At 41.4% G+C, this 24,335-nt stretch overlaps 1 protein-coding gene across 3 annotated transcripts; it reads right to left on the minus strand.

Moving 5' to 3' along the window:
• Positions 1–93: 93 nt before the first annotated feature.
• Positions 94–24,332, minus strand: IQCB1 (IQ motif containing B1). 3 transcript variants are annotated; one of them, XM_085066938.1, is made up of 15 exons: positions 24,014–24,332; positions 23,633–23,867; positions 22,667–22,829; positions 20,906–21,035; positions 18,191–18,284; positions 17,047–17,146; positions 16,495–16,667; positions 13,862–13,974; positions 12,672–12,781; positions 7,743–7,885; positions 7,172–7,320; positions 6,580–6,708; positions 6,043–6,199; positions 4,733–4,962; positions 94–1,401 (listed from the first exon to the last, which is right to left on the minus strand). In XM_085066938.1, the coding sequence occupies exons 2-14, from the start codon at positions 23,724–23,726 to the stop codon at positions 4,733–4,735; spliced, it is 1,785 nt and encodes a 594-aa protein (XP_084923064.1). In that variant the 5' UTR covers positions 23,727–23,867; positions 24,014–24,332; the 3' UTR covers positions 94–1,401. The 3 variants fall into 3 exon arrangements, with proteins under 3 accessions (XP_084923064.1, XP_084923065.1, XP_084923062.1); XM_085066939.1 differs by lacking the exon at positions 94–1,401 and adding an exon at positions 3,802–4,088; XM_085066936.1 differs by lacking the exon at positions 94–1,401 and having other exon boundaries at positions 4,306–4,962.
• Between the last annotated feature and the right edge of the window lie 3 nt (positions 24,333–24,335).

The following is a 24,335-nucleotide window of genomic DNA, read 5'->3' on the forward strand; positions in this document are numbered from 1 at the left end:
ACTTGTGTGTGTGTGTGTATGTGTGTTCGTCTTGTTCTGAACAGGCAGGTTCTGTAGTGAGATATTAAAAGGAGGGTCTCTGATCAGAACTGCTCAAATTCATGGGTTTTATTAAGTGATACAGCATAGGTAAAGACATTGTTTCTGCTTGAGGACATAATTAGTGAAGAACTAAATTCTGCAGAGGAAAGTTGAATGTGGAGAGAAATAAATAGCAGAACAACCCTGAACTCTTTCTCTATGTTCAACACCTGATTATACAAATATTTTTTTTTCTGGGGCCTGTTAAACTCCCATTTTGCCTTAGTAGAAAGGAGTGGCACTGGGCTCATAGCATTCTCCACTGAAGGCTCTTAAATTACAAATAAAACATATGAAACCTCTTTAGTAAACTTCATGTGACAGAGGAAAAGACAGAGACAGAATGCGCTAAAGTCACAGAGGTGTTCTCTGGCACAACTGGGAAAAACTGCCAGAGCTGTGGTGTCCTGTCCTTGGTCTTCATCTGCCAGAGTTTGCCATTCTGTCCAAGAAGACACCTGGAATAAACCCAGCTCTGCCTTAGGGAGTGGCAGGGGAGAGGAGACTGGAGGCAGCTGTCCTATAGTTCCCCTTGGTCAATCTGGCCCACACACTGTTCATGGAGTAAACAATCTCGCTCTTAAAGGGTTTCTCGCTGGACACAAAGATGCCTAGGGGATGACTTGGTGTTACTGTGCTGTAAAGGACAGTAAGGAGAACTTGGAGACCTACTGTGATGGTCTTTGCAGCACCCCTGAACCAAGCTGCCTCCTTTTCCGATGCATGCTAATTTATAAATAGCCCCAGTTCCGCTACTCAGAGAAAGCTTTTGTTTCTCCTTGTACTCAATATATGTGATACTCTGCAGTGGAGAGCAGATGTTTGTACCAGATTCTGCTCCCATGGAAATGGGCAGTAGAGGACTCAGAGGAGAGGGGTGAAATAGCATCAGGGTTATCTCTTGTCTTCAGCTCAGAGCTCCTGTTACAGCCAGTCTGAAAGGCCAGGAGACGCCCTTGGACTTAGCAGCACAGTCTCAAGTGTATGCCTGTGTCTCTGCTGGAGATGAACATCCTGTTGTTTGCAGAGTCCAGTTACAGCTAAAGAAAAAAAAAAAAGTATCTGTCTGCATAAACAGGAATTTTCCTCAATTGCAGGAGCCAGCAGAGGACACTGCTTTGTCTCTGTCTCTGAAAGGGCTGAGTAATTGTTTGTTTTGTTCCTTTTGCTGCCTTCTTCCAGCTCCATGACTTTGGTGGCACCTTTGGCAGAAGAACAGTTGCCATTGCTTCCATTTTATCCATATCCACCAGAGGATTTTGTTTTCCAGATTGTTTACTGCTGCTGAAGCTGTAGCAATAATGCTCCTGTATAGCTTTACTTAAGGGAGGGAAGAAACAAAACCACATGACAAATTGGTCCAATTTATCACAGCAACAGAAACCTGCAATTCAGCTCAATCGCCCCCACAGGCCAGCTTAGACAGCATCAATATTTAATGACCTGAGCACCACTGCCTTCACAGCTCGGGCTCCACCTCTGCCCCTCCCCTCCTCACAGGTACTCCCCCAGGCTTGTCACTCCACCAGTGTGGAGAGCACCCCCAAAATTCCTCTGGCTGAGCAGGGTCTGTCTTCAGCCTCCCAGGTCAAGACTCCTTGCTACCCAAAGGGTCACAGCCCAGACCTGCTGGGTACAACCAAACTCTGCCCCTTTTTCCTCCTGGCTGGACCACATGTGCTGCACATTTATACCCAAGTAACAGGTTCTGGGCATGCCTGTGGTCTGTGGCAAACAGGAAAGCAGGAGTAGGACTGGATCATCTCAGCTCATGGTCTCTCCTACAGTCTTTTCTTGAGTGATTGTATAACCCAGACAGGACTATTCACTTGGTAGCAAGCTGGAGGTGGCTTCTGTTCAGCTATCTGTATCTGTTCCCATTATTCAGGCAGGAGTATTTTATTCCAGAACAAGCTGTAGTGAAATAAAATGCCAGCAATATGTCCAGCACATGGTGCAGGAAGACTTGAAAGAGGATGAGCCAAGCTATACCAAATCCCTCCCAATGTGAGCAAAGTGGGGCAGTTGAGGAGCTTGGGAATCTCTTCTACTGGGCCCAGACTCCAAACTGTCCACAGCAATTGGCATCCAAGAACATCTCCCAGCACCACCCCAGCATGGGGCCCCTTTCTGGCTTGCTCTGTGTGGGACAGTTACAGGAACAAGTGACAGGTTATACAGCTACATATGGCCAGAGGCATGTTCCTTCATTGCCCTTTTTGCCTCAGTTTCCCTGGTCTGTAAAATGGAGGTGACTGCAATCTTCTGGTGACATGCACAACAAAAACAAATGCCTTTTTTCAGGGCTGTGCTGGGGCAGAGGAATTTGTGCTGCTGGACCAGCAACTTGAATGGCTCCTGCAAGACAGCATCTTCCACTAGGCTCTCTGTTCACTTGAAAACCACCATGATTTAGCAAATTGCATATTCCAAAGGGGGAGTTCATTATCCACTCCACTGGCAGTGAGTGGCAAAAGCCTTACAATAAATGGCTGGTATTTAACACAGGCCATGAGAGCTCAGCTCTTTACGCAAGATGCATTCAGCAAGGCCCTTTTGTGACCATCTCCCTGCACTAAGGAGTTGTTAGAATAAGGGTGATTAGGAATAAACATAAGAGCACAGGCTTCTGCATCAAAACAGTTTGGGTCAGTGGCTGCACAGTCGAGGGGATGATGACATGCACAGGACTCAGGTATTTAGGAGGCAAAAGCTGGCTTGCTGCAGTTCATCCAGAGATGCTGGGCCATTTCCAGTGCCAGAGTTTGGCTGCTGAGGGATAGCTTCCATCCCCTGGAGCGCTTGGTGACTGCCCCCACACCCTATGCTCTTGCAGTTGTATGGTACCTGTCTTGTTATGGGCACAGCTTAAAACTAATAGCAGAGCTGTGCAGAACAATATGTAACTCAACAGACACCCACAAGAGCCCTAGCAAATACTTAATGGATTGTTCCACCAGTTAACTGTCCAAGAAAGGAATTGTGAGCCAACTCAGTGCATTCCAAATCACAGCTCTGTTAAAAAAAATTAACAAAGAGCTCAGTGCTTCCTCCTGGCAGCCATCCAGTTATTAATTTCCATGTATCAGCTGCATCTGAATGGGCTTGGTCTTCCGCCCACTATTTCTATTTATTTGTTTTCCATTCATCTCCACTAAAATTAAAACTCAAAGCCTTCTAGACAGAATGGAAAACAAACATGCTGAACCAATACTGCTGCCCACATACAACCAGCAGAAACCAATGCACTTTTTCCTCCTCTGCAGCGAGGCAAGATCTAATTTTTAAACCTCTGGGCCTTTTGTCTGAAAAATAGCACAAGCACCTATTGCATCAGCACAGCCTCAAATTCTTGTTCCAGACACATCAGTAGGCAGCACCCTTTGAGATCTTGACTGTAGGTGTTTACTGTGCTCTAGGCCACAGTGACGGAAGAGGCCCCGTGCTGGAGATCTTTCTGGGTTAAACAACTTCTGCATGGTCTAAGAAGACAGAGTTGATGGTCCAGATGGTCACACTGACTGAGAGTTTATGGGTCAGGATTAAAGGGAGGGCAGGGACTGGCAACATTATAGTAGGGGTCTGCTACACACTGCCCAAATGAGAAGACTGAGCTGATAAAGTCTTCTATGGACAGACAGGAACAGCCTCATGTTCACCAGTCCTGGTCCTCGCGGGGGTCTTCAACCACCCCGATACCTGTTAGAGGGACAACACAGAGATGACAGGCAATCCAGGAGTTTCCCAGGATACACTGCTGATTACTTCCTTCTCCAAGACATAGAAGAGCCAACAAGGAGAGGTGCAATGCTGGAGCTTGTCCTCATCCACAAGGAAGGGCTGGTGGGGAATGTGGAGCTCAAGGGCAGCCTTAGCTCCAGGAACCATGGAATGGCAGAGTTCAAGGATGGCAAGGAATGTGCACAGAAAGCTCACGACCCTGGACTTCAGGAGAGCAGACTGGCCTCTTCAGGGCCCTGCTTGGTAGACTACCCTGGGACAAAGCCCTGGAGGGTGCAAGAAAGCTGGTTAATATTCAAGAATCACCTTCTCCAAGCTCAGGAGCAATGCAACCAAACGAAAAGGAAGTCAGGCAAAAACACCAGGAAGCCTTCATCATTGAACAAAGAGCTCCTGGACAAACTCAAACAAAAGCGAACCTACAGAGGGTGGAAGACAGGACAGGTAGTCTGGAAGAAATACAGAAAAAGCATCCAACCTTCCTTGTGCTTGCTTGATTTCTTATTGGTGTCTTGGTTTGCTCTGGACCCATCTTTATTTCAAAGCACATCCCCCAATAAAATGTTTTGCTATAAAATCCCAGGCTTTTGCAATGGCCTGATTCTTTATGCATCCCAGTGTGAATAAGAACTGAAAAGCCAAGGGTTATGAACTTACTTTTAAAGTGATACAAATTATGAAATACCCTCATTTACAACTACAGTATTTAAATCCTATTTACAACAGCACAGTCAATAGGATCCAACTGTTGATGTACAGGGAGGGATTCTTACTAAGTAACATACCCTAAAATAAGGCTTTGGTCTTTTTCAGTCTTTTTCAGATGTTTTCTTTCCTTAAAAATATACACAAATGAGTGCATAGTACTAGATATGAGTCTGGTTGAATATGAAATTCTTCTCCTTGTTACCTAAAAGGATTTCCTTCCTCCAATAAAGAGAGTTTCTATTTCTGTGTTTATGGCATCATCAGGAATTACATTGTCCTCCATAAACTCATCTCCAAGTTTCTTCCACCATGGCCAACGAGTGTATTTCAGCATTGTGTTGTGGGTTTGTCTTGCCTTGGTAGCCACAGGCATTGATCGACTCATAAAGGCACCAAGATCTTTTTCTGTGGTCTCTGCTAAACCTGGAGCATCTGCAAAAACAAGGAGAAAAGTTGTCTGTATTTTGTTTGTGGTTTTATGAGTATTAAAAATAAAAAAAAGGAGCACTACTCTCCCACTTCCCACTGTCCTAGGTCACTCACTTCCCCATGCCAGCATTGCAATTTCATGATTACATGAAAAATCATAAATCTGGTTGGAGAGACAATCCAAATAAGGCTAATCTGAAAAAATAAATACATAATGGGGTAGAAAGAAGAAAGGGGAAAGATGGACTAAATCTTTCAGATGCAGTGGTGGCATCCAGCAAAATGACTTCTTGTGAAAATATAACCTCAGAGCATCTCCTGGTCACTACTGCTGGATCAGCGCTCCTGGTGCAAGGTGACATCAGCATGGTGTTCACACTGCTCTGGAGCAGCAGCACTGTGAATTCTCTGCTTGGGGAACTCAGCACAAGAGTGTGTTGCTGATTTGCCTGCTCAGAGAGCGATGAACTGCAGTGACACTGCACGTGACAGACTAAATTATGGAATTCAGTAACTTGTTGAATTTTGCCCGGCTTGGGTGCTCTCTGGTGGCTGCAGTTTGCTACTCTCACTCTTTCACACAGCCACTTGTCTGGAATTAAGATAGCACCGTAGTGAATTCTGTTTCATATAAAGGCAGGCCAGAGAAAATGAAAACATGGAATTCATGGCTCAAAGATTTCCATCTTTTTCTGGAAGGGGTGAGTGTTTCAACCAGCAGCTTACTTAAAACACAAGAAAACAAACCACAGCAAAACAAATGTAGGTGAATAAGTTGTGTGAGATTCCCTTTTTAGAAATTCTAATGCCTTTTTCAGGGCTACTGCTTTTCCTGTGAACATATCAGGGAGAGACTTTCAGCAGAAGGATAAGATGCTCCTTGAAAAACAGGTGTGTATACTTAACCTACAGCAGCACTTGGATAATCTCTAACAAAGCCTGAATCTCAGGATATGGCATATGACAAAGGAAGAAAGTTATTTCAGTTTTGAAATGAGGCTTTACCACTGCTCACTCTAATTTTCCCTCTAAATTGGTGTAATCCAAATGGTAATCAAAGCCATGATCAGGGCAGTCACATACTCATTAGCAGCTCCACATCGGTGTTGACCTGAGCCAGTAAAGCCTCTCTCCGCTGTGCTGCTCTCTGATCCAGCCTGCTCCTCAACAGGAACTGTGCCAGCTTTGCCTGAGCCTGCATATGCAATTCTTTACTCATTTCTTCTGACATTTGGGAAGCCTGGAGGAAAATAACAGTTTGTTACCATTAGGAGCTGGTAATTTTAAATCTTCTGGGGGCAGAATAATGCCGAAACAAGGAATGCAAATGCAGCTCTTAATTGTTAACTTAATAATTTTGCTTTCTCTGCAACTCTCTCCGAAGTTATCCATCATCATGTATATAAATTTTCCAATTACAGTTTGCTTTGACACTTTTTATTAGATTAATGGTTAAAATCCCCAATATCCTAGTGCCTTGCTGTCAAACAAGCAGGGTTAATACATACATACCTTAAATGGATTATCTTGATCAGAATTTACGAAGCTGAATATATTTCATCCCTACAGTATTTCATGTTGCATCATTAATGAAAATTATGAAATGACTAAGAAACAGACCGGATGCAATTTGATGTAGTCATCCACCTTCTGCTGCAAAGCTAGTCTGTGCTCATCAGTCAGTCCCTTGGGTCCTTTCCAAGGAGAAAGAGGTCTCCTCCTTCTTTGTTTCTCCAAGAATTTACAAGCCTTTGTAAAGAACATATGAGAATATGACAATCACAGGCAGGAAGTTTGTCTTCTCTCTTTGTTTTTGTAATCAATCGGTGAAAGAAAAATGTTTCAATACTGCATCTGTTAAAGCCTAAATGCAGCTATGATGCTGAAAAGACAACATCCAAGGTCAGCATGAATGCTAAATAGTAGGTAACAACACTCATAAGTTACTGACTCATCTGTAGTATGGTGACATTCCAACCCTAGGTTTCAAAGAAACAGCTTTCATATTTTAGTTACAAGACTGTATTAGGCTTTGTAGCCTACACAAGGTTTAACCCTTTAAAGCAACTTGTGCCTCTAGACTATCACCCTCTGAGTAATTTTTTAATAAATTATGGCTACATTGACAGTAAGAGAATAAACAGAGTTTTATGAGGCATCACAATAATCCACTCAGTCCTATTTACTGTTAAAACAAAGTACAAATACTTACTGCTCTCTGAATGATGACAGCTGCCTTATACTCCTTAAGAGATTGTTTCTGCTGATGAAAAATTCTTCTTGCTCTATACCCTCGCCAGAATCTCTGGATAGTTAATGCCGATTTCTCCTCCATTTCCTCTATGTATTTATTCACCTGACCTACAAAAGTAACAAAAATCCAGTTACAAGACTGTGGGTTAGGTTCTCTTAAAAATTTACATTGTTAATCCTCAAACTAGATAGTACCAAAACAACTTGGGTGCTCTCAGTTAAAAGTCCCTCTTTCCCCAAGGTCTGCTAGCTGTGGGCCAGGTCTTGCAGATCATAGCTGCAATGGAGCTTTGTAACACAAGAAAACTGGCTCTCCTTTCTCCTGCACCATTTTGAAGGCAGCAGATCTTGATCAGTAGTTACTGAGCCCTGGGGGAATTAGCATGTTCTCCTTCAGATAACTGGGTCAGAAGAGACGGTAAGACTACAGTGGAAACAGACATGCAAGATTAGGAAACAGATTTGGGGAAATTGCTCCTAAGGAGTCCCAGACAGTTTAATCTTCTGCTATAGTTTAATATAAATCATACTGGCATGGACAACTTCCAGTAAGGCCAGCTGTCGTTCATGGAAGAGTCTCATGGCCCTCTGTCTCTGAAGTTGCATTTGCAGTTTTAGAGCTTCATCTTCTTTCTGTTTTGTTAAATGCTGCAGCTCCTGTTCCTTTTTAGCTCTGCAATACACAAATACATTAACAATTATCTCAAGTTGTACATTTCTTTGTGTTAAATAGTCCAGCATCAAGAAAGAAAATCCACAAAACAATCTGCTATGCCAGCTGTTGGCTGCAGAATGACACCAAGGAATAAGAAGCCATGTGCAAACTAACAAATTATCACACTATCTATAGCCATAAAAAACTGAGCTGCTCTGTGAAATCAAAGTATAAATCTTTACTTAGGACAAAGTTCTAGGGACCCTGAAGGGAATGATGCTTCATGTGGGACACTCATAGCCAGAATGAACTGGAACAATTGTGATTCCATCATCTGGGAAGAGGTAACGCAACATTAACCATCTGCTCCAGAATGTACCTTCTCCAGTCCATCCATCAGCATGCATGGCACCTGCTTGCCACAATACATATCACAATTTTTGTACTGACTGCAGGATTAGATCCAAATGCTGGCTGCCAAGCCTCACTTCTTAATTGTGGAGGGATTTTTTTTTTCTCCAGAAAATACAGACCAACACACTTGCTCCATCAACTTTGTTAAGAGAACACTAGGAAAGAATTTTCTTGCAAATTCTTCCTGATTTATTCCAGATTTGATGTTAAGATGTTGCCCTGCTGTGTACTGAAAAAGATCCAGCAGAGGTTTCACAGATAGGACAATTGAAAACTCTGCAACTGGCCCTGGAGTGCTTAAGCTAACAACATGTACATCAATAATATATACAGCAACACATCAATACAGAGACTAATGTATAAATACTTAATATATTGATGTATCAATACTAATAATTACTGAGACCACTTGGCCATGGTCTCAGTGAAATATGAGGAGGTGTGAGCTAAGACTCTCCCTTCCTTCACTGCCCTTTCTCATCCCAATGGACCCAACATCATTAGCAGCTTAAGGCCTGAGAATGTACAACTTTGCCCCACAACAAGGTAACAATAGGCCTTCTCTGCTCCTGTTGCAGCTAAATCACTTTCCCACTCAAGACCTGAGTACCCCCACTGGGCCCACAGCCCTGCGTTCTGCTCTCCTCTAGCACTTTTCTGGGGACAATGGAAGAAGTGCTTTAAGCACTAGGAAAGAAAACCAATGGACAGAGCACAGGTATAAGGGATGCTAGAGGAGGAAAATGTCCACACACTAGAACTAATGTCCAGCAATTTTGCTATTACTGCATGGCACATACATTTAGACTCACAGTGCTACTCAGCTATTTGTGTGTTTCCTTCACTAGTATCATTTGTCCACCAACCATACTTTCTCTTCAGTCTTTATAACTGAGTGGGAAAAATAGGATGGAAGTTGTTGTGTAAAAGAGATACTCTGGATTTAAAGATCTGACCATAACAGACAAAAAAGCCTCCACCACAATCTGACCGACCATAATCTGCAGACCATGTCTGCATTACAGACAGAACTGTAATGCAGACATGAGGTGTGCCCACATACCTACCTACCAAGACAGATCATGATACATGTGACTATGTACAAATGGTTTCAAGGAAACTAGAGGTTTTCAGCCCACACGTTTCTGAAAATCAGAGCTGTAATTTTTTACATTTTTAATTCAAGCAATTTATATTTTAATCCAAATATTAGATTTCTAAGGTGAATGAAGTCACAGGATCAAACAGGAATTTTGATGACATTTTCTTGATAAAACTATTAATATTTTGCCCATTGATTTTTATCAGCTTCACTAGGTTGAAAACTACAAAAATGTTTCATGAACTTCTCAGATAAACATCTGTGAAACCAAGAGTGTCTGTCAGGTATTTAAATGATTCTTTAATATGGATTCTTTCCCATGTGGTCTGCAAAACACATGGTCTTCTTTGTCCTCTGTTTCTTCTAATGATAAAGATGTATTCACTTGCACAAGGGCACACTGTGACAAGAAACTGCCTCTGAACTAAAGTAAAACATGCACAGAGAAAGATCCAAGCTTCCTGCAGCAGCTCATGGCACAGAGCAGCCTCCCTCTGGTCATCTTGTTATCAATGTAAAATGGTTTCATTTTTGATGCATTATTAATAAAAATTATTGCCTTGTTAAACATCCTACAATTAGCTATGTAACAGTGAACTACAAGGAGAGACTACAGGTTTTAACATTCACTGAGGAGACATTTCTGAAACCACAGTTTCAGAAGTTTATAACTTGCAGAGTTTAAGATCTTCCTCTGCAGCTGCAGGTGAGCAAAGTTTGGAGTTTCAATCTCAGCAGTATTTAACCACACTTGTTCTAAAATAAATCTGTGCACATAACCAGAACCTGACTGCTAAAAATTAAAAAGTCCTCTTAAAAGCTCTTCTAAAATCATGTTTACAGTATTCCAAACACTATTTTTCAGCATAATGCTAAGAGCAGTTTTGACCTAGACAGAAGAAAACCAACACAGACACTGTACAGTTAGTTATTTGCTCAGTACACTGGCACTAAGTGAGCCATGAACACACAACTGTAAGGATATTAAAAAGTTTCCATTCCTCTCAATATTAAACAAACACTTTCAAAAGTCCATTTAGATGACTCAAGAACTACTTAAAAGGCACACACTAATGCTTACAATATTGAAAATATGACACAAGGGAGTCGAGCAGCTTGGCGATTGCTGATTGTCTCACCACCCTTTCCCTGCTGCTTGTCCATGTTATGTCTTAGCCCATCATCCAAATTTTCTGGGCTATGAGTCTGGCTTGCAGGCTTTCAAGGTGCCTGATGAGGGAAGGAATATTGGCTTCAAGTGTATGGGGGAGTAAAAAAGGAGTCACAAGGATGTCTGACTGCAGCACAGAAGTGTAGTGACCAGTGGCACTCAGACACAGTACTTGCCCCTGCAAATATTTCAGAATTTAAAGATTACACCTTAGATAGTCCAATATGCTCTTAAGGCCAGTCTAGACAACAAAGTGTAGCTGTTTGCTTTGTATTACTTTGGTCACAATGCAATGTGATTTGACAATGACTACTAAGATCTATATGTGTCTTTTTGACAAAGTAATGATAAAAAAAAAAAAAAAAAAAAACCTCAAGAAAAGTTTGAAAAACCCTGCTGTGGAACCTGCACTCCTGCACTTGATTTAGATCCTGTAGCCTATGTTAAATTCACCCTAAATTTCTCAAAAGAGTTAGCCTAACATGTGCTAACATTACTGCTGAAGTCTTTTTCAAGTGAGACAAGCATTATTTACATAGCTTCTGTCTTCTGTGCTGCTCCAAGGCAGAGGATACTATTTCTAGGTCACTGAAGTGACTCTACTTCTGAGAGCCAAAGACTTCAAAAATTAATGAAGAACAAGGTCTTGCAAGCACTACACTGAGAAAGCACTATGGGCCTTGATTTCTGCAGCACTCTGGCATGTGGAAGCTCTGTAATAGCTCAAATTTAATTTACAGGGCAATTTTGTGTCAAGTTAACTGTGAACCAGTTAACTGTCCTACCAGCAGGACATCATCTTCTAGTGCTATTTAGTGCAATCCCATGCTACAGTGTGCCACACTTTCAGTTATCCATATGCCACAAATTTTTACACATAAAACAGGAAAGCATCATAGAAGACAGGTTTTTTCATGGAGAAGTCTGGCAGCTGGGAAAAGGACAGTTGGAGTTTTTGGCACCAGAAGTGGCAGTTTGATACTGCTGAAAAAGCACATTGTTTGGATGTTTCTGCTAAAAAAATCTGTAGTGATAAAGCTCATATTGGCATTACATTACTTTCATGTTTGAGAAATAACAGCTGACTGCAAAAAGGCATCTTCAAGATAAAGGAACACTTGGTCAGCCCAAAGTTAGGGCCTGGGACATGGGAACAAATTCTCAGGGAAGCTACACCCAGGAAGGACAGGAAGGTGAATGAGAATAGCCAGCACAGATTTATCACAGGCAAGTCACGTTTGACCAGCTTGATTGCATTCTGTGATGAGATGACTGGCTCTGTGGATGAGGGGAAAGCAGTGGATGTCATTTTCCTTGGCACTACCAAGGCTGTCATCACAGTCTCCCATGCAGGGCAGGGCTGACACTCAGAGAAACCTCCACAGAGAAAATGGTTCAATAGAAACTGCATGAAGTTCAAATGGGAAGTTCTACACCTGGTACAAAACAACCTCATGAACCAGCACAGGCTGGGCACCAACTACCCCAACAGCAGCGCCAATGAAAAGGGGGACAGGCTGGACATGAGCCAGTATCGAGTCCTTGCAGGAACAAAGGCTATGGCTTAGTGGGAAGATTATTTGGCTTTACCTGACACAGCTGGAGCATTGGTCACACTCTACTGGGACCCCCAGTGGAAGAGCAATACTGACAAACAGGAGGGATAGAGACTGTCCAAACAGAGACAATTAGGGCTATGGAATGTATGATATATAAGGACAAGCAAATCTGTCTCTCACTACCTGAAAAAGTGTTATAGAGCAGATACAGCCAGACTCATGGGGGTGCTCAGAAAAAGGACAAGAGGTGGTGGTAAAGAGTGAAACAAGGAAATTCCCACTGGCTGTAATGAAAAAATTCTTCACCAGGCAAATCGTCCAGTACAAGGAAAGGGATCAAGAAAGATGGTAGGATCTCCATCCTTGGAGACCTCCAAAACTGGATGTGGCCCTGAGCATCCAGCTCCCATTTTGAGACTGGGCCTACTTCAATCAGGACACTGAATTAGATCACCTGAATTTTTCCTGTCCCTCTGTGACTTGAAAAAACCCAGCCCAACACAAACCTTCTTGCTAGCTTCTATTCTTTACTGTTTTTCACAAAGCTATATTGTTTACCTGAAGCTTCTCTGTAAAGTGGTCACTGCTTGGGGTAACTTTTTCAGCCTTTTCCTTGTCTGAAATCCCCGCCATACAGCCTGGATTATACAAGCTGCTTGATGCTGCTTCTGAAATTAATAAATCAGTTGGTAGAATATTTTCTATGCATATAAAAACACTTCATTACTGTTTGCATAATTGGACAATTTCAACATTAGGCCAAACCCCATCAGTTTTCAAATGCATCAAATTGGGGAATTTAAGGTCTTACAAGACATTTGTTATAATGAACTCCATACTTGCCCCAAAGGCAGCTAATCTGATCACCTTTATTGATGAACAAATTAATCTGTTTACTTGGTGGTAAACAAATAAATCTACAGCACAAATATATATATAATCAACATTAGAAATTTGTATTTAAAACACCTGAAGCACTTGATATTTCAAATGGTGATTCAATCAAAATACCTACACTAGCGAGGACAGAAAGACAAGTTTGGAGAAATAGCAGCAGGAAAAATGTTACATTTGCAGTATGATCAGAAGTCACTGAAATGCAAACATGAAAAAATCAATTCTATTCTTAAATGGATTTAAAACCAAAAAAAATACAAACAAACTGAAACACAAAACACCTGCTTTGTTGAAGATGAAAGCAGGTCTCTGCAAACATAACTCTGATTTTCTTTAAAGTATTGTGTTTGAGAAACCTGCATGTAAACATTTTTAAGATGCTCATGAAACACACATTGTCTCTTTTATTGGAAACACAGTCCAGGTGGTGTTCTTACTGCACATTTTCTGTATATTACTTAGTTCTATGCTGCCTAGAATTCAGAGATCTACATTTGTAACACTGATATGAGAAAAGCAGATACAGTTATTTTAATTTTATAGTCAGCAAAAAAATTAATTATTTTCCCCCTATGGTTGTGAAATCTATGGTGAATCTGCACAGAAACACAATCTCTTGAGTCACAGTCCCATATCTTAATCACTGAGCAATTTCTTGACATTAAAAAACCCTCAAATAAATTTTTAAAAAGGCAATTAAAAAATGAGTTAACATAGTAAAATGATAGGTTTTGAAAAGTGTCTTCAAAGTTATAGAGGAAATCCATTCTAAGCATACACAAATCACATGTAAGTAGGATTTCACATCTAAATAGGATTTCACATCTGAAAGTCTCATTAAACTTCATCACCTGCATTTCTCCTTTTCCATTGGATTGTTCCAAATACAGCAGATCCAAGAGTTGATTGAGCTCTCTGTCAAATCCTTTGCCAGTCCACTGTTTACTTAAAAGTCCTTTTAATCCTAAGAGAAAGAGAAGACACTTATTCGCTAAGGTGAATTTGTCTTTTCAGGATTTCAAAGTAACAAAATGCAAGTCAACAAATGAAATCTGACCCTATGTGCAAAGGAGCACTATAGCTGAACACCATCAGCCATCTTTGAGTGTCAATGCACAATATTATCAAAGAATATCAGGTGCTCCAACTATCACGGAGAAGTATTATCCAGTGATTTTGTATATCCAAGTCAGTATTGTGTTTATATAACTGGCAGTCAAACTACCAATGTATTTTCAGTCTTATCAGTAAGTCACTGCAAGGTACTGAAAAGAATTCAAAGCACCACACAAGTGCTCGGTCTTATTAACAGTCTTTTCATATTTTTCACAATAAAATTTATTTATTTCTAACTGGAATTGTTTGATGTCTTATCTGCACAGCATAGTCTGTGAATACATGTGCATCCAATCCATGACACAAAAGTTTTTCGGGTTTGCAGTAGCTAAAAAGCACACTTGTACTCCCCCCACAATACACACACTCTCCCTGTGCAAGTAGACAGTAATTTGTGCTAAAATGTTTGTATCAGATACCAGAGCCTAAGGGCTCTGCCAGGAGTTGGAGGGAAGAGGAAGGAGGGTAGGAAGTAGGCATGGCTTTGCTTCCTGAAAAATTGCAGATTCAAGTAACTTTTCCATCTTCAAATCATTGTCCATAAGCATATTCATACACTGGGCAACTTCAACACTCATACGAACTTACAGGATCTGGAGCACACAGAAATAGCACCTCTGTGGCACCACATGGAAAGACAATGACAGTTAAACATTTCAGGAGAGAGACAGGCAGGACTCTAAACACAGTCAGTGGGTGCCCCAAGGCTGTCTGAGCCCTGCAAAAGCAAGAAGCCAGGCTACACAAGCAAGCTCCCTCCCAGAAATGCTGTGGGTCTGACACAACGATTTGCCAGTTTCTGTACAGACTACACAGCCATATGCCTTTTGGCTACTGACAGGGAATACCTCAAATGTGCCTCACAGATGTGTCAACCCCTGTAGACAAAAGGCCAGGCCCTTCTGGAAAGCTGACACAGGGACTGTGCTGGTCTTGGAGATGTCCTCACCTCTGGCAGGCTGCCTTCACTGGCAAAGCTCACACCAAAGCAACTCACACTGGCAACAGCTCTGAGCCACTGAGAAGCCAAAGGACTTCAATGAGATGGCCAGATGGTGGAAATTCTGTAGTGCTTTCCTTGCTGCTTTTATTCCTCAAACTCTAAAGAATTCCAAAGCCTGAGTTAAAACTAACAGAAGGATTCTAACTTAAGAAAAAAAAAAAGTAGAGGAATAAAGAATTCTTTTCTTTTCTTAGTGGAAAGACGAAACATGCACAGTCGAGATATGACAAGTTTCTAAATGACTGTGGCATATTGTGATTCTTGAACAACATAAAGCATCCTTTGATGGAGACTTGTACCTCTTTACACACGCCAGCATTCTACAGCTGGGATGATCAGACCATCATGGCAGCTCCCCAAGAATCCACAATGTGAGCCTTAGGCACACTATACTGAATTTCAAACTACAAGGATTCCCTCCTCCCTCAGTTCTGTAGGTAAAAGTGTGGCAAAGCTGTTCATCTGGTTCAGAAATTTATCTGGGTGGTACTGTCTAATAAGTAGTCAGCACAAGTGCAAAAAATGGGAATTGGACATTTTTGCCTAGCATTCCCACTTCTTACTGTCCTTGTCTTTAAAGGACTGAGACTGCTTACAAGTAGTTTTGACCAACAATAACACCCAAAATATGAAAAACTTGGCAAACATTATGCCTCTTCCTTAGTCTCCCTGGGCATGATAGAGTACAAAGGGGTTTCCTGGAGCTCCCTGCTAGGCTCAAGACAGAAACATTAAATGAGACACTTCATTAAAGAACGAATAACATAGAACAAACTATACACACACTCAGCCTCATCATCTGAAGGCATCAAGACAAAACAACAAACTCATTTCATGAATTCTTGTAAAGAGTTCATTCCAATTACTTGGGTATTAAAAGAGAGTCACGTCCTGGATAACTAAACAGACCCCTATCAGATGAGCAGACCTGCAACAGCCAGGGTCAGTTCACTCTAAGTAAAACTTTCATTAGTGAGCCTTAGCACTGTGCAGATGTGACACAGGGCTCTCTGACTGTGACAGTACAGCCACCCTGCCAGTGGATCCCTCAATAACTAACCTGCACATGCAAACAAAGAAGCCCATCAGGTTGGAAGTGACAAACAACAGTTTTAAAAGACAAGTTGCCACATGCAGAGTCCTCAATACATAGAAGAAAATAAATCTATGAAACAGGCATGGTACCTTAAACTGCAAGGAAAATAAATAGAAGAGAAGGAACAAAAAAACCCCAAAGCAACACAGCACTGCAGTTTCTACCTGTACTGGAGAGTTATTGAACCACAGTGGGAAACTTCTGTCCTTTTATTTTCACAGGGAATGCAAGAGGAAGCTGAGTGATCGATCCCATGCATGTTTACAAACCTTTGTAGCGAGCTATGAATAACTGCACAAGCTGCTTGTAAAATTTTGCCACCAACAACAGCAATTTTGTGGCAGCACTTCCTACAGCAGGATTGGCAGTAGAGGAAAGCTTATAAACAAGTTCATCCAAAACAGAGTGAAGGATCTCTTCTTCAACTTGAAGCAAGACAGAGCTTTAAAAAGAACAAAAAAAAGGGGGAGGGGGGGCAGAACAGAAGTGTAAATTAAAAAACATGAGCTTTTTAACAGTGACTTATTTTTAACTATGTCAGGCTATATAGCAAGCCAAGATGCCCAGCTAGCAGGACTAAGAATCTGATCCAGGCAGTACTACTGTTTCAATCAACCAATTCCCACTCTCTCAATTTAAGAAGATTAAAACCCCAGCTTTTTAATGTTTTCAATTTCTGTAACAAAGACTAGGGGGAAAAAAGACCCCAAATAATAAAACACAGCAATACTTGTATATGAAAAACAATTATTTTACCAAGCAGTAATGAGCTAAGTTTTATGTTTATAATTAAGAAAAATAACAATATGAAAACAACTAACCTATTGATCCTCAAAATATTGTTTAACATAGACATCATTATAATTGCTGTTTCAACATCATCTGTTATTAACAACTGCAGGAAGCGATCATTTTGCAGTACTGCAAAAAAACCCAAAAACAAGCAAATAAGAAATCATGCAATCAGAACCAGACTTGAAAATACCAAAAAACAAACAAACTTCATCATAAGCCATAGCAAGTAAAACCAGATTCTGTTTCTGGAACAAACTCCCTTATTCATAAGTCTTACACTGAAATTTACTGAGATAACTAAACTACTTCAATATCCAAAAAACATGCTGAACCCCATTTTTTCAGCCTTGGGACATCCCTCAAGCACTGATGTTGCAATGGAATGAAAGCTTTAAAACCATGTTACACTAGTACCCTTTTCTTATAACAACAGTGGAATTAACACTGGAGCAACAATATCCAAAAACGTTAAGGACCTCAACCTTGATAGATTGTTACCCCAGGTTATTTAATGCAAGTCCGCTGTTTCATTAAAGCACCATCTTTTTTATCCCACTGTATCACTGGCTACATATTGAGTATTTTTTCTGACCATGTGTGTTTTGATTACACATCCTATAATCCTTAGGTTTTTGTTCAATAATAGAAACAAAATCAAATTCTGCTTTTTAAAATCAGTGTGATTAACATTGGTTTACATGAAAGCTTACTTTGGTCAGACATATATAGTGAAGTTTGTTAGATATTTGTAAAATTTCCTGTCGTGGCAAACTTCAGAAATCTGTCCAACTCTATCTACTCGTCAGGGCTAAAAAGGTACTCTGGTCAAATTTATGCACATTTTAATCCCACAAAGGAAAAGATCAACTGTCTCTTATCAGACAAAAAACCCCCTGATTTTTAAAAGGTATAGACTTACAAAGGGAAATTACAGGATGACACTTTAAATATTTGTCTCTGAAAGACTAGAAGGGGTTTGAACCCTTGAGTATTTCCCTTTGGTGGATGGTTATCATTTTAGATATTGCTGTTGAGCTGACTACTTAAAGAAACTGATTTACCATCAACTCCAATTTAGAAGACTAGGTGGAGATTAGCTTAAGAATGATTCTTGATACTTGTTGCCATAAATAAATATTCAGGTGTTCCCTGGGTTGACATTTCCCTTACCACAGGCGGCTAGTTGAGTATGCCCACCGAACAGCCAGCAGATGGCATCAGTTACTATTTGGAACCAATGTAAAAAGTCTTGTTTTTCTTTATCCTAAACAAAAGAGAAGTAGATAAAACCATGTGTATATATCTTCACTAAGGACTTCGGCTTGATGTCATGGGAAGGTTTGTATGCCTCAGGAATTTGGAGACCAAACTCCACCAAATTTCCAAGTGAGGCTGGTGAAACTGCAGGAACTAGTAAAAAAACCCCAGCTTGTGAGGCCTTTGAGGTCAGAGATCAATCAATAAGATCTGAACTTACTAAAATAATAAAAGCATCCATTCGGGGAAAAAAAAAATTATAACAAGGAGAGAGAAATCCTGTTTACTCCTTAAAAATATCTGATAGCATAGGAGGGATAAAAAGGCAAATAATAGCTCAGCAAATATGCATCACAGATTTAATGCACTAAGTAGGAAATACATTACTTTAAAGAAGTGGGGTGGGCAGGCAGGGGGGAAGGTACAAAGAGGCCAAGGACACAGTTAAAATGAAAAAGGTTCCTGAAAACTGGTATGGTGAAGCTTCAGAAGCACCTCCTAGTTGGAGCTCCTTCTGGGAGCAAACACCAAACCACTATTAAGCTGAAATTTGATCCGTTTGCCAAACAGACTACATTATGTGCTTGCCTGTGATAACACTTGACTGGAAAAAAACATAGAATCAATCATAGAATAGTTGGGTTGAAATGGACCTTAAAGTTCATCTTGTTCCAACCCCACTGCCATGGGCTGGGACACCTTCCACTAGATCAGGTTGCTCAGGGATTCATCGAGCCTGGCCTTGAACACTTCCACAGATGGAGCATCCACAGCTGCTGTAGGCAACTTGTCCCAGTGTTTTACCACCCTGACAGCACAGAATTTCTTCCCAATATCTAATTTAAACCTCCCTCTTTCAGTGTAAAGCCATCACCCCCTATCCTGTCACTACATGCCCTTGTAAAAATTCCTCCTCCAGCTTTCTTGTAGCCTCTTTAGGTACTGGGAGGTGATATAAGTTCTCCTCAGAAACTTCTTCACGTGGAACAACCCCATCTCTCTCAACCCTTCTTCACTGCAGAAGTGCAGCAGGAATTCAGGTTTTAACATGTGAATGCACATACAGATGCATATTCCAGTCTGTATTCCAGGAGTGAGCCACAGGCTACTGGAAATCTGGAATCTTGGTGTGAGCAAAGGGACTTTTGACAGTACCACACTGCTGACATATGGACTCATATCTCCCACTTTAATTGAGCCTCCACAAATGAAACCCTGGGAAGCCTATTCCTAGATCCCTGCTGGAGCCACAGCCACCAGTCAAGGTTTAACTTTGTATTCAGCCCTTACTGACAAGGAGAGATACAAAATAACAGTAATAAGTTAAGCTATAATATTATCTGCTCTGTGTTTTGGCAACATGTCAGTTTCTAAAAGCTATTTCAGTACTTCCCTTGACTTCAAAGACTTGTACAAAAAGCAAATGAGAACAGAATAAACCAAATCTCCACTGGTAGAGTGGGATTTCCAAAATTCCACTGAGCAAGCACCAAGTCTGGGTGCCCAGTCACCTCTAGACCATGAAGTTTAAAAGCCAAAGTACTAATTACAATGTAGACTGCATTTGCATTCAAAAGAAATCTTTGCCCACAAGCATGACTCAAGTAGCATGTAGGCCGAGACATAATAAGAAAGTATGGGGGAAATTATATATTGTGGATAAGAGTCTCCTGGGATGTCGTTTAGGAAGCTTCCTTCTTAAGCACTAAATGCACTTCTCAAGTATTGGACTAAGAGAAAATATGTTATTGCACTGATGCTTTCTGAGAATTGTTTGTGGTGTCTATCACAATACTTTGTAGGAAAACTTTGACTAAGTACAAGAAGCCAGTGAGCCAAGAAATGAGATAATGCAGGGAAATGGGGATATTAAAATAATCTGCCAGAAGCTGATAATTTAAATTACTCGTGTGTTTTTGTTTGTTGGAGTTTTTTCCCTTCTGTTTCTAGAACTCAAAATGCTTCAGAAACATCAGGGAACCTAGCTGGGCAAAACCCTTCTCTGCAAAAAAGGAGGGCAATGCGAGAAAGTGTTTAAATTCATGAAGTCTGCCTTTGGCATTCTCCATGTGCAACTTCAGAAGCAGTGAGCATTCTCGGAATATTTTTTGCCAACTATGAAGCAGAAATTGTATGACAAAACAAACCAACAAATCTGATTTAAAATCTTAAGACTTCCTAAACCACTTTTTTGTAAAGCTGAATAAAATTAGTGGGAACAACGTCATTACAAAGGCTGAACTAATGATATGCAAAGTTAAGACATTACTGTGATTGCGATGCTGCCTTTTGTAGGGCTTTTTTTTTTTCCTCTTATACTGCTCTAATTCTTCAATCCTCCTTATGATTGCACTCCTTCCCTCTACCTTTAAACCTTGTGAAAAGTAGTAGCCAAACTATCTAAACAGGCCTGTGGTAACAGACTGGCTTTGCACAAGTCATGGAGCAAATGCTTCACAATGACGGATTTCAGTTTCAGAGCTCCAAGGCATAAGAAAAACTACTGCAATTTCTGGAAGAAAAATTTTCATAATAATGTGTCCCTAGAATAATATCCCACTTATCCAATACATGACCTGGGAAAGTTTGCAGGCGTTCTCTGCTCTTTTAACTAAGAAATTTAAATACCTTGATTGCTCGGATAAATCGCGCTTGCAAGCGTTTTCCCAAAACCAGCATGCTGTCTATAGCTGAAGGAAGAAACTTCTTGTAAAATTCCTCAGGATCTTCTTTCATCTCTAGCCCTACACAACAATGACTGAAATGGAAAAAAAAAAAAGAAAAAAGGGAAGAAAATCAACCTGAATAGTCAAAGGCCTGTTTGAACAGCTTTGAATGAATGTCACGTCATCAGAGAAATGCTTCACTGGCATGGGACAATTCCCCCTGAACAACAGCTCACTGCTGTGACTGGCTCCAAGGTTGCTGCCTCCAAGGAAGAGCAATCACTTGCAGGTTGGAGACCATATTACTACTTCTTATGGCATTTGTCAGTTAAAACCATATCCAAGGCACTTTCTCCTTTAGCTTCACAGAATCTGTTCAGGCTTGTTCCATATGCTAGGGAAGGGCTCTGATGGTCATAAAGAAGGGGAAAAAAAAAGGCAAAATAGAAATGTAGCAAAAAAATATAAAGGAAGCTTGATGATGAAGGGGGTGCATATCAGGCAGTGAAAAGATGTTTAGAAAATATGTACCATGAAACCTTCAGCAAGCCTGTCTACAGCTTTTCTCTGAGGAAGACGTGGGCTAGAAATCAGTTCCTCAGATCTCAGCTCTCTTATTTTGCTCACCGCAAACACGTCGGTTGTTTCTGGAAGACTTTTTACAAGAAACTGCATGTTTTACAACTGGTGAGTTGTTTCAATTCTGCACTTGGCACTGACACCAGTGCAACAAAAGAGTCTTCCTGACTTTTTATGAATTTTGCTTTCTGTTATCTTATCTAGGCTATATTAGGTTTTTGGGAATGCACACACGTAAAGCGATCTACCAAAGCCCTTGGAAAACAAATTCTAGGCACGAAGCTGAGATTCATCTAGCTACAAAAGGACATTTTTACAGCTAAAATAAATTTCAGTATTCTCTGCAACTGAAACAGCTTGTAGAGGATGATTTAAGAATCATCCTGGTGATAACTCTTGAATCCCGTACTGAAATTCCTCACATTAAAAATTCATGCTGGAGATATGGCATAAATAAGAGATGGTCACCTAATTACTTAATGACTTAGAATTCTGTTCCCTAGTTAAGCCAAAACTAAGTATAACTTGAGGAAAATTTAAAACTTATTATTTTTCCTGACATTTAAAATTGCGATTGGATCACTGGGAGTTTGAGCTTGAAGTTTTCTTATTTACAGTGTCATTCTCATAATATCACCACATCAGGTTATCTAGTCTGCATGAACTGTGTCGTGTATTATATTTTAAAATGTAAATAGATACTTAAAATGGGTATATTAAATAAATATTTAAATACAGTCAAGCCAAGCAGTGAGTCAATCAGGCTGAAGATCTTTGCAAGATGAAATTTAAGCAAACAAAACTTTTTAAATAACTACAATTCAAAATCATACAATTACTGAGTAAGAACTTTTGCACTGGTGAGTACTGTCCACAAAAAAAGGTAAAGCCAACACAAACCCTGTTCCCACCATACAGTTCCTCCAGCTCAATGAAACACAATGCAAATGAATTAAACAGGACCAATTAGGCTATGCCTGACCCCTCTGCTCTTGACTGCTCCCTGCACTTTAACCCTGGCCTTTCGTGAACAACAAGCCTTGTTCTGGATGGGAGCCAATGTATTACAGCTTGAAAAGAGAAAGAGCAAGATGAAAGGACAGAAAGAAGACAAGAAGAAAACTTCTTAGCTTTTTTTTTTTACCTTAGTATCTCTGCCAGCTGGGCAGCAGTAGCCCAGGCTCCATGCAGCTGAGAGTGGTCTCGCTTAAGGACCAGCAAGCAGTACTGAGTAAGACCATAATCATATATATCTTGCTTAATTTTTTTTGATTCTTCACATCCCAAGGAAGGATTACTTAAAATTCCTGTGGGAAGAAAGCAGGAGAGAGACAAAGAGGAACATAAGATTCTGATGTGCAAGATTTTTTATTTTTCTAAAATGTAAGAAGAGTATATGTACACAGAAATAGGATTAAAGTGATTGCAAAAGTGTTAACAACAGCATATAATATTTTCTCAGCAATTTTTGCTGCTATACCTACATCCCACTTGTAATATTATATGATAATTGGGAAAGATAGCTAAACTTAGGTTTCCATTTTCTCTCTACATATTTAGTAGCAAAACATACATTATTTGGGATATGGACCATTTGTATGAATTTCCTAGGCTAGAAAAACCACAACCACTGGGAAACATATAGCTTCCTTATAATTACATCCCAATTTAGAACAGGACCTGACTTGTTTCAACCATTCCTATGAGCAGTGGCTGTATAGCAGAAGGAAAGACAGGGAAGTCACACAGGAGCTCATAATCTTATTTCTATGCTAACATTTAAAAACTTAATAGTGACAACCACCCTGTCTCTCTGCCCCAAAGCACTGGGAGAAACGATTTGACCAAGTGTAAGCTCCCTGCCTGTATCAGCAGGGAAAGGGCCCACATATCAGGGTGACAGCTGAAAGGCCAAAAAACTTCTGTCCATTTGCTCCCCAGCTCCTCCTCCTCATTGTTGCCAAGCCAAATGCCACTCTCAGGAAAAGCTGCCGTATCAACCTTCCTTACAGAGTTTCAGAAAAACCTTCTGTACTTAAGGAGGCAGACAGGAGAAACACTGTCCATAGTTCACCAGTTCATCCTTTTATTTAGGAACGGCATTAATTACCCTTTAGCTTCAGCAGCAGCAGGGGGATGTCCTGTTCCTTGCTCTCAGTGACCTGAGCAGCCAAGGCCAGGACCTGGGGGTCCGTGGCTGCCATTGGGAACAGCCAGAGGCGCACACCACCATCGATTCCAGCCTCTTTCCTCTTTATTTAAGGCGCGTGGTCCTCACGCCACCACTTCATCCCACCTCCAGCTCCTGCACCACCAGCTGGAAGCTTCGGGCCGCAGGACTCCCCCTGAGAAAGGAAACAAACATGGAGGGAGCTCCATTCACGCTGCCTGCGAGGCCGCGGGCAGCCGGACCGGCTCTGCCGGCAGGGCGCAGGTCCGGCCGGGCAGCCTGAGCACGGCCCCACGGGGCGGGCAGCGGGAGAGGCCTCACCTCACCCAGGCCCGGGGAAAGGGCAGAGGGAGCGATGCCCTTTCCCACCGGCGTCACCCCGGTGCCCCCACCGTCCCAGGGAGCGGCGGCGGCGGCACCGCGAAGCCCCCAGGCCGCGGGGCGCTCTGAGGGGACCCACCGCAGCCCGGTCCCTCTCACCGCCGCGCGGGAGCTCCCCGACCGCGGGGGGAGGGCGGCAGGGGGATTGGAACGCCGAGCCCACTGTCTCCAACGCGACGGCTCCCCCACGCCCCCCTCCCCTCACAGCTGTGTGGTCGCGGCCTCTCTCCGCCAACCAGCGCTCTCCCCTGCGGGAGGAGGG

This window comes from Lichenostomus cassidix, chromosome 7 (genome assembly GCF_008360975.1).
Source record: "Lichenostomus cassidix isolate B80296 chromosome 7, HeHo_3.0, whole genome shotgun sequence".
NCBI classification, from domain to species: Eukaryota; Metazoa; Chordata; class Aves; order Passeriformes; family Meliphagidae; genus Lichenostomus; species Lichenostomus cassidix.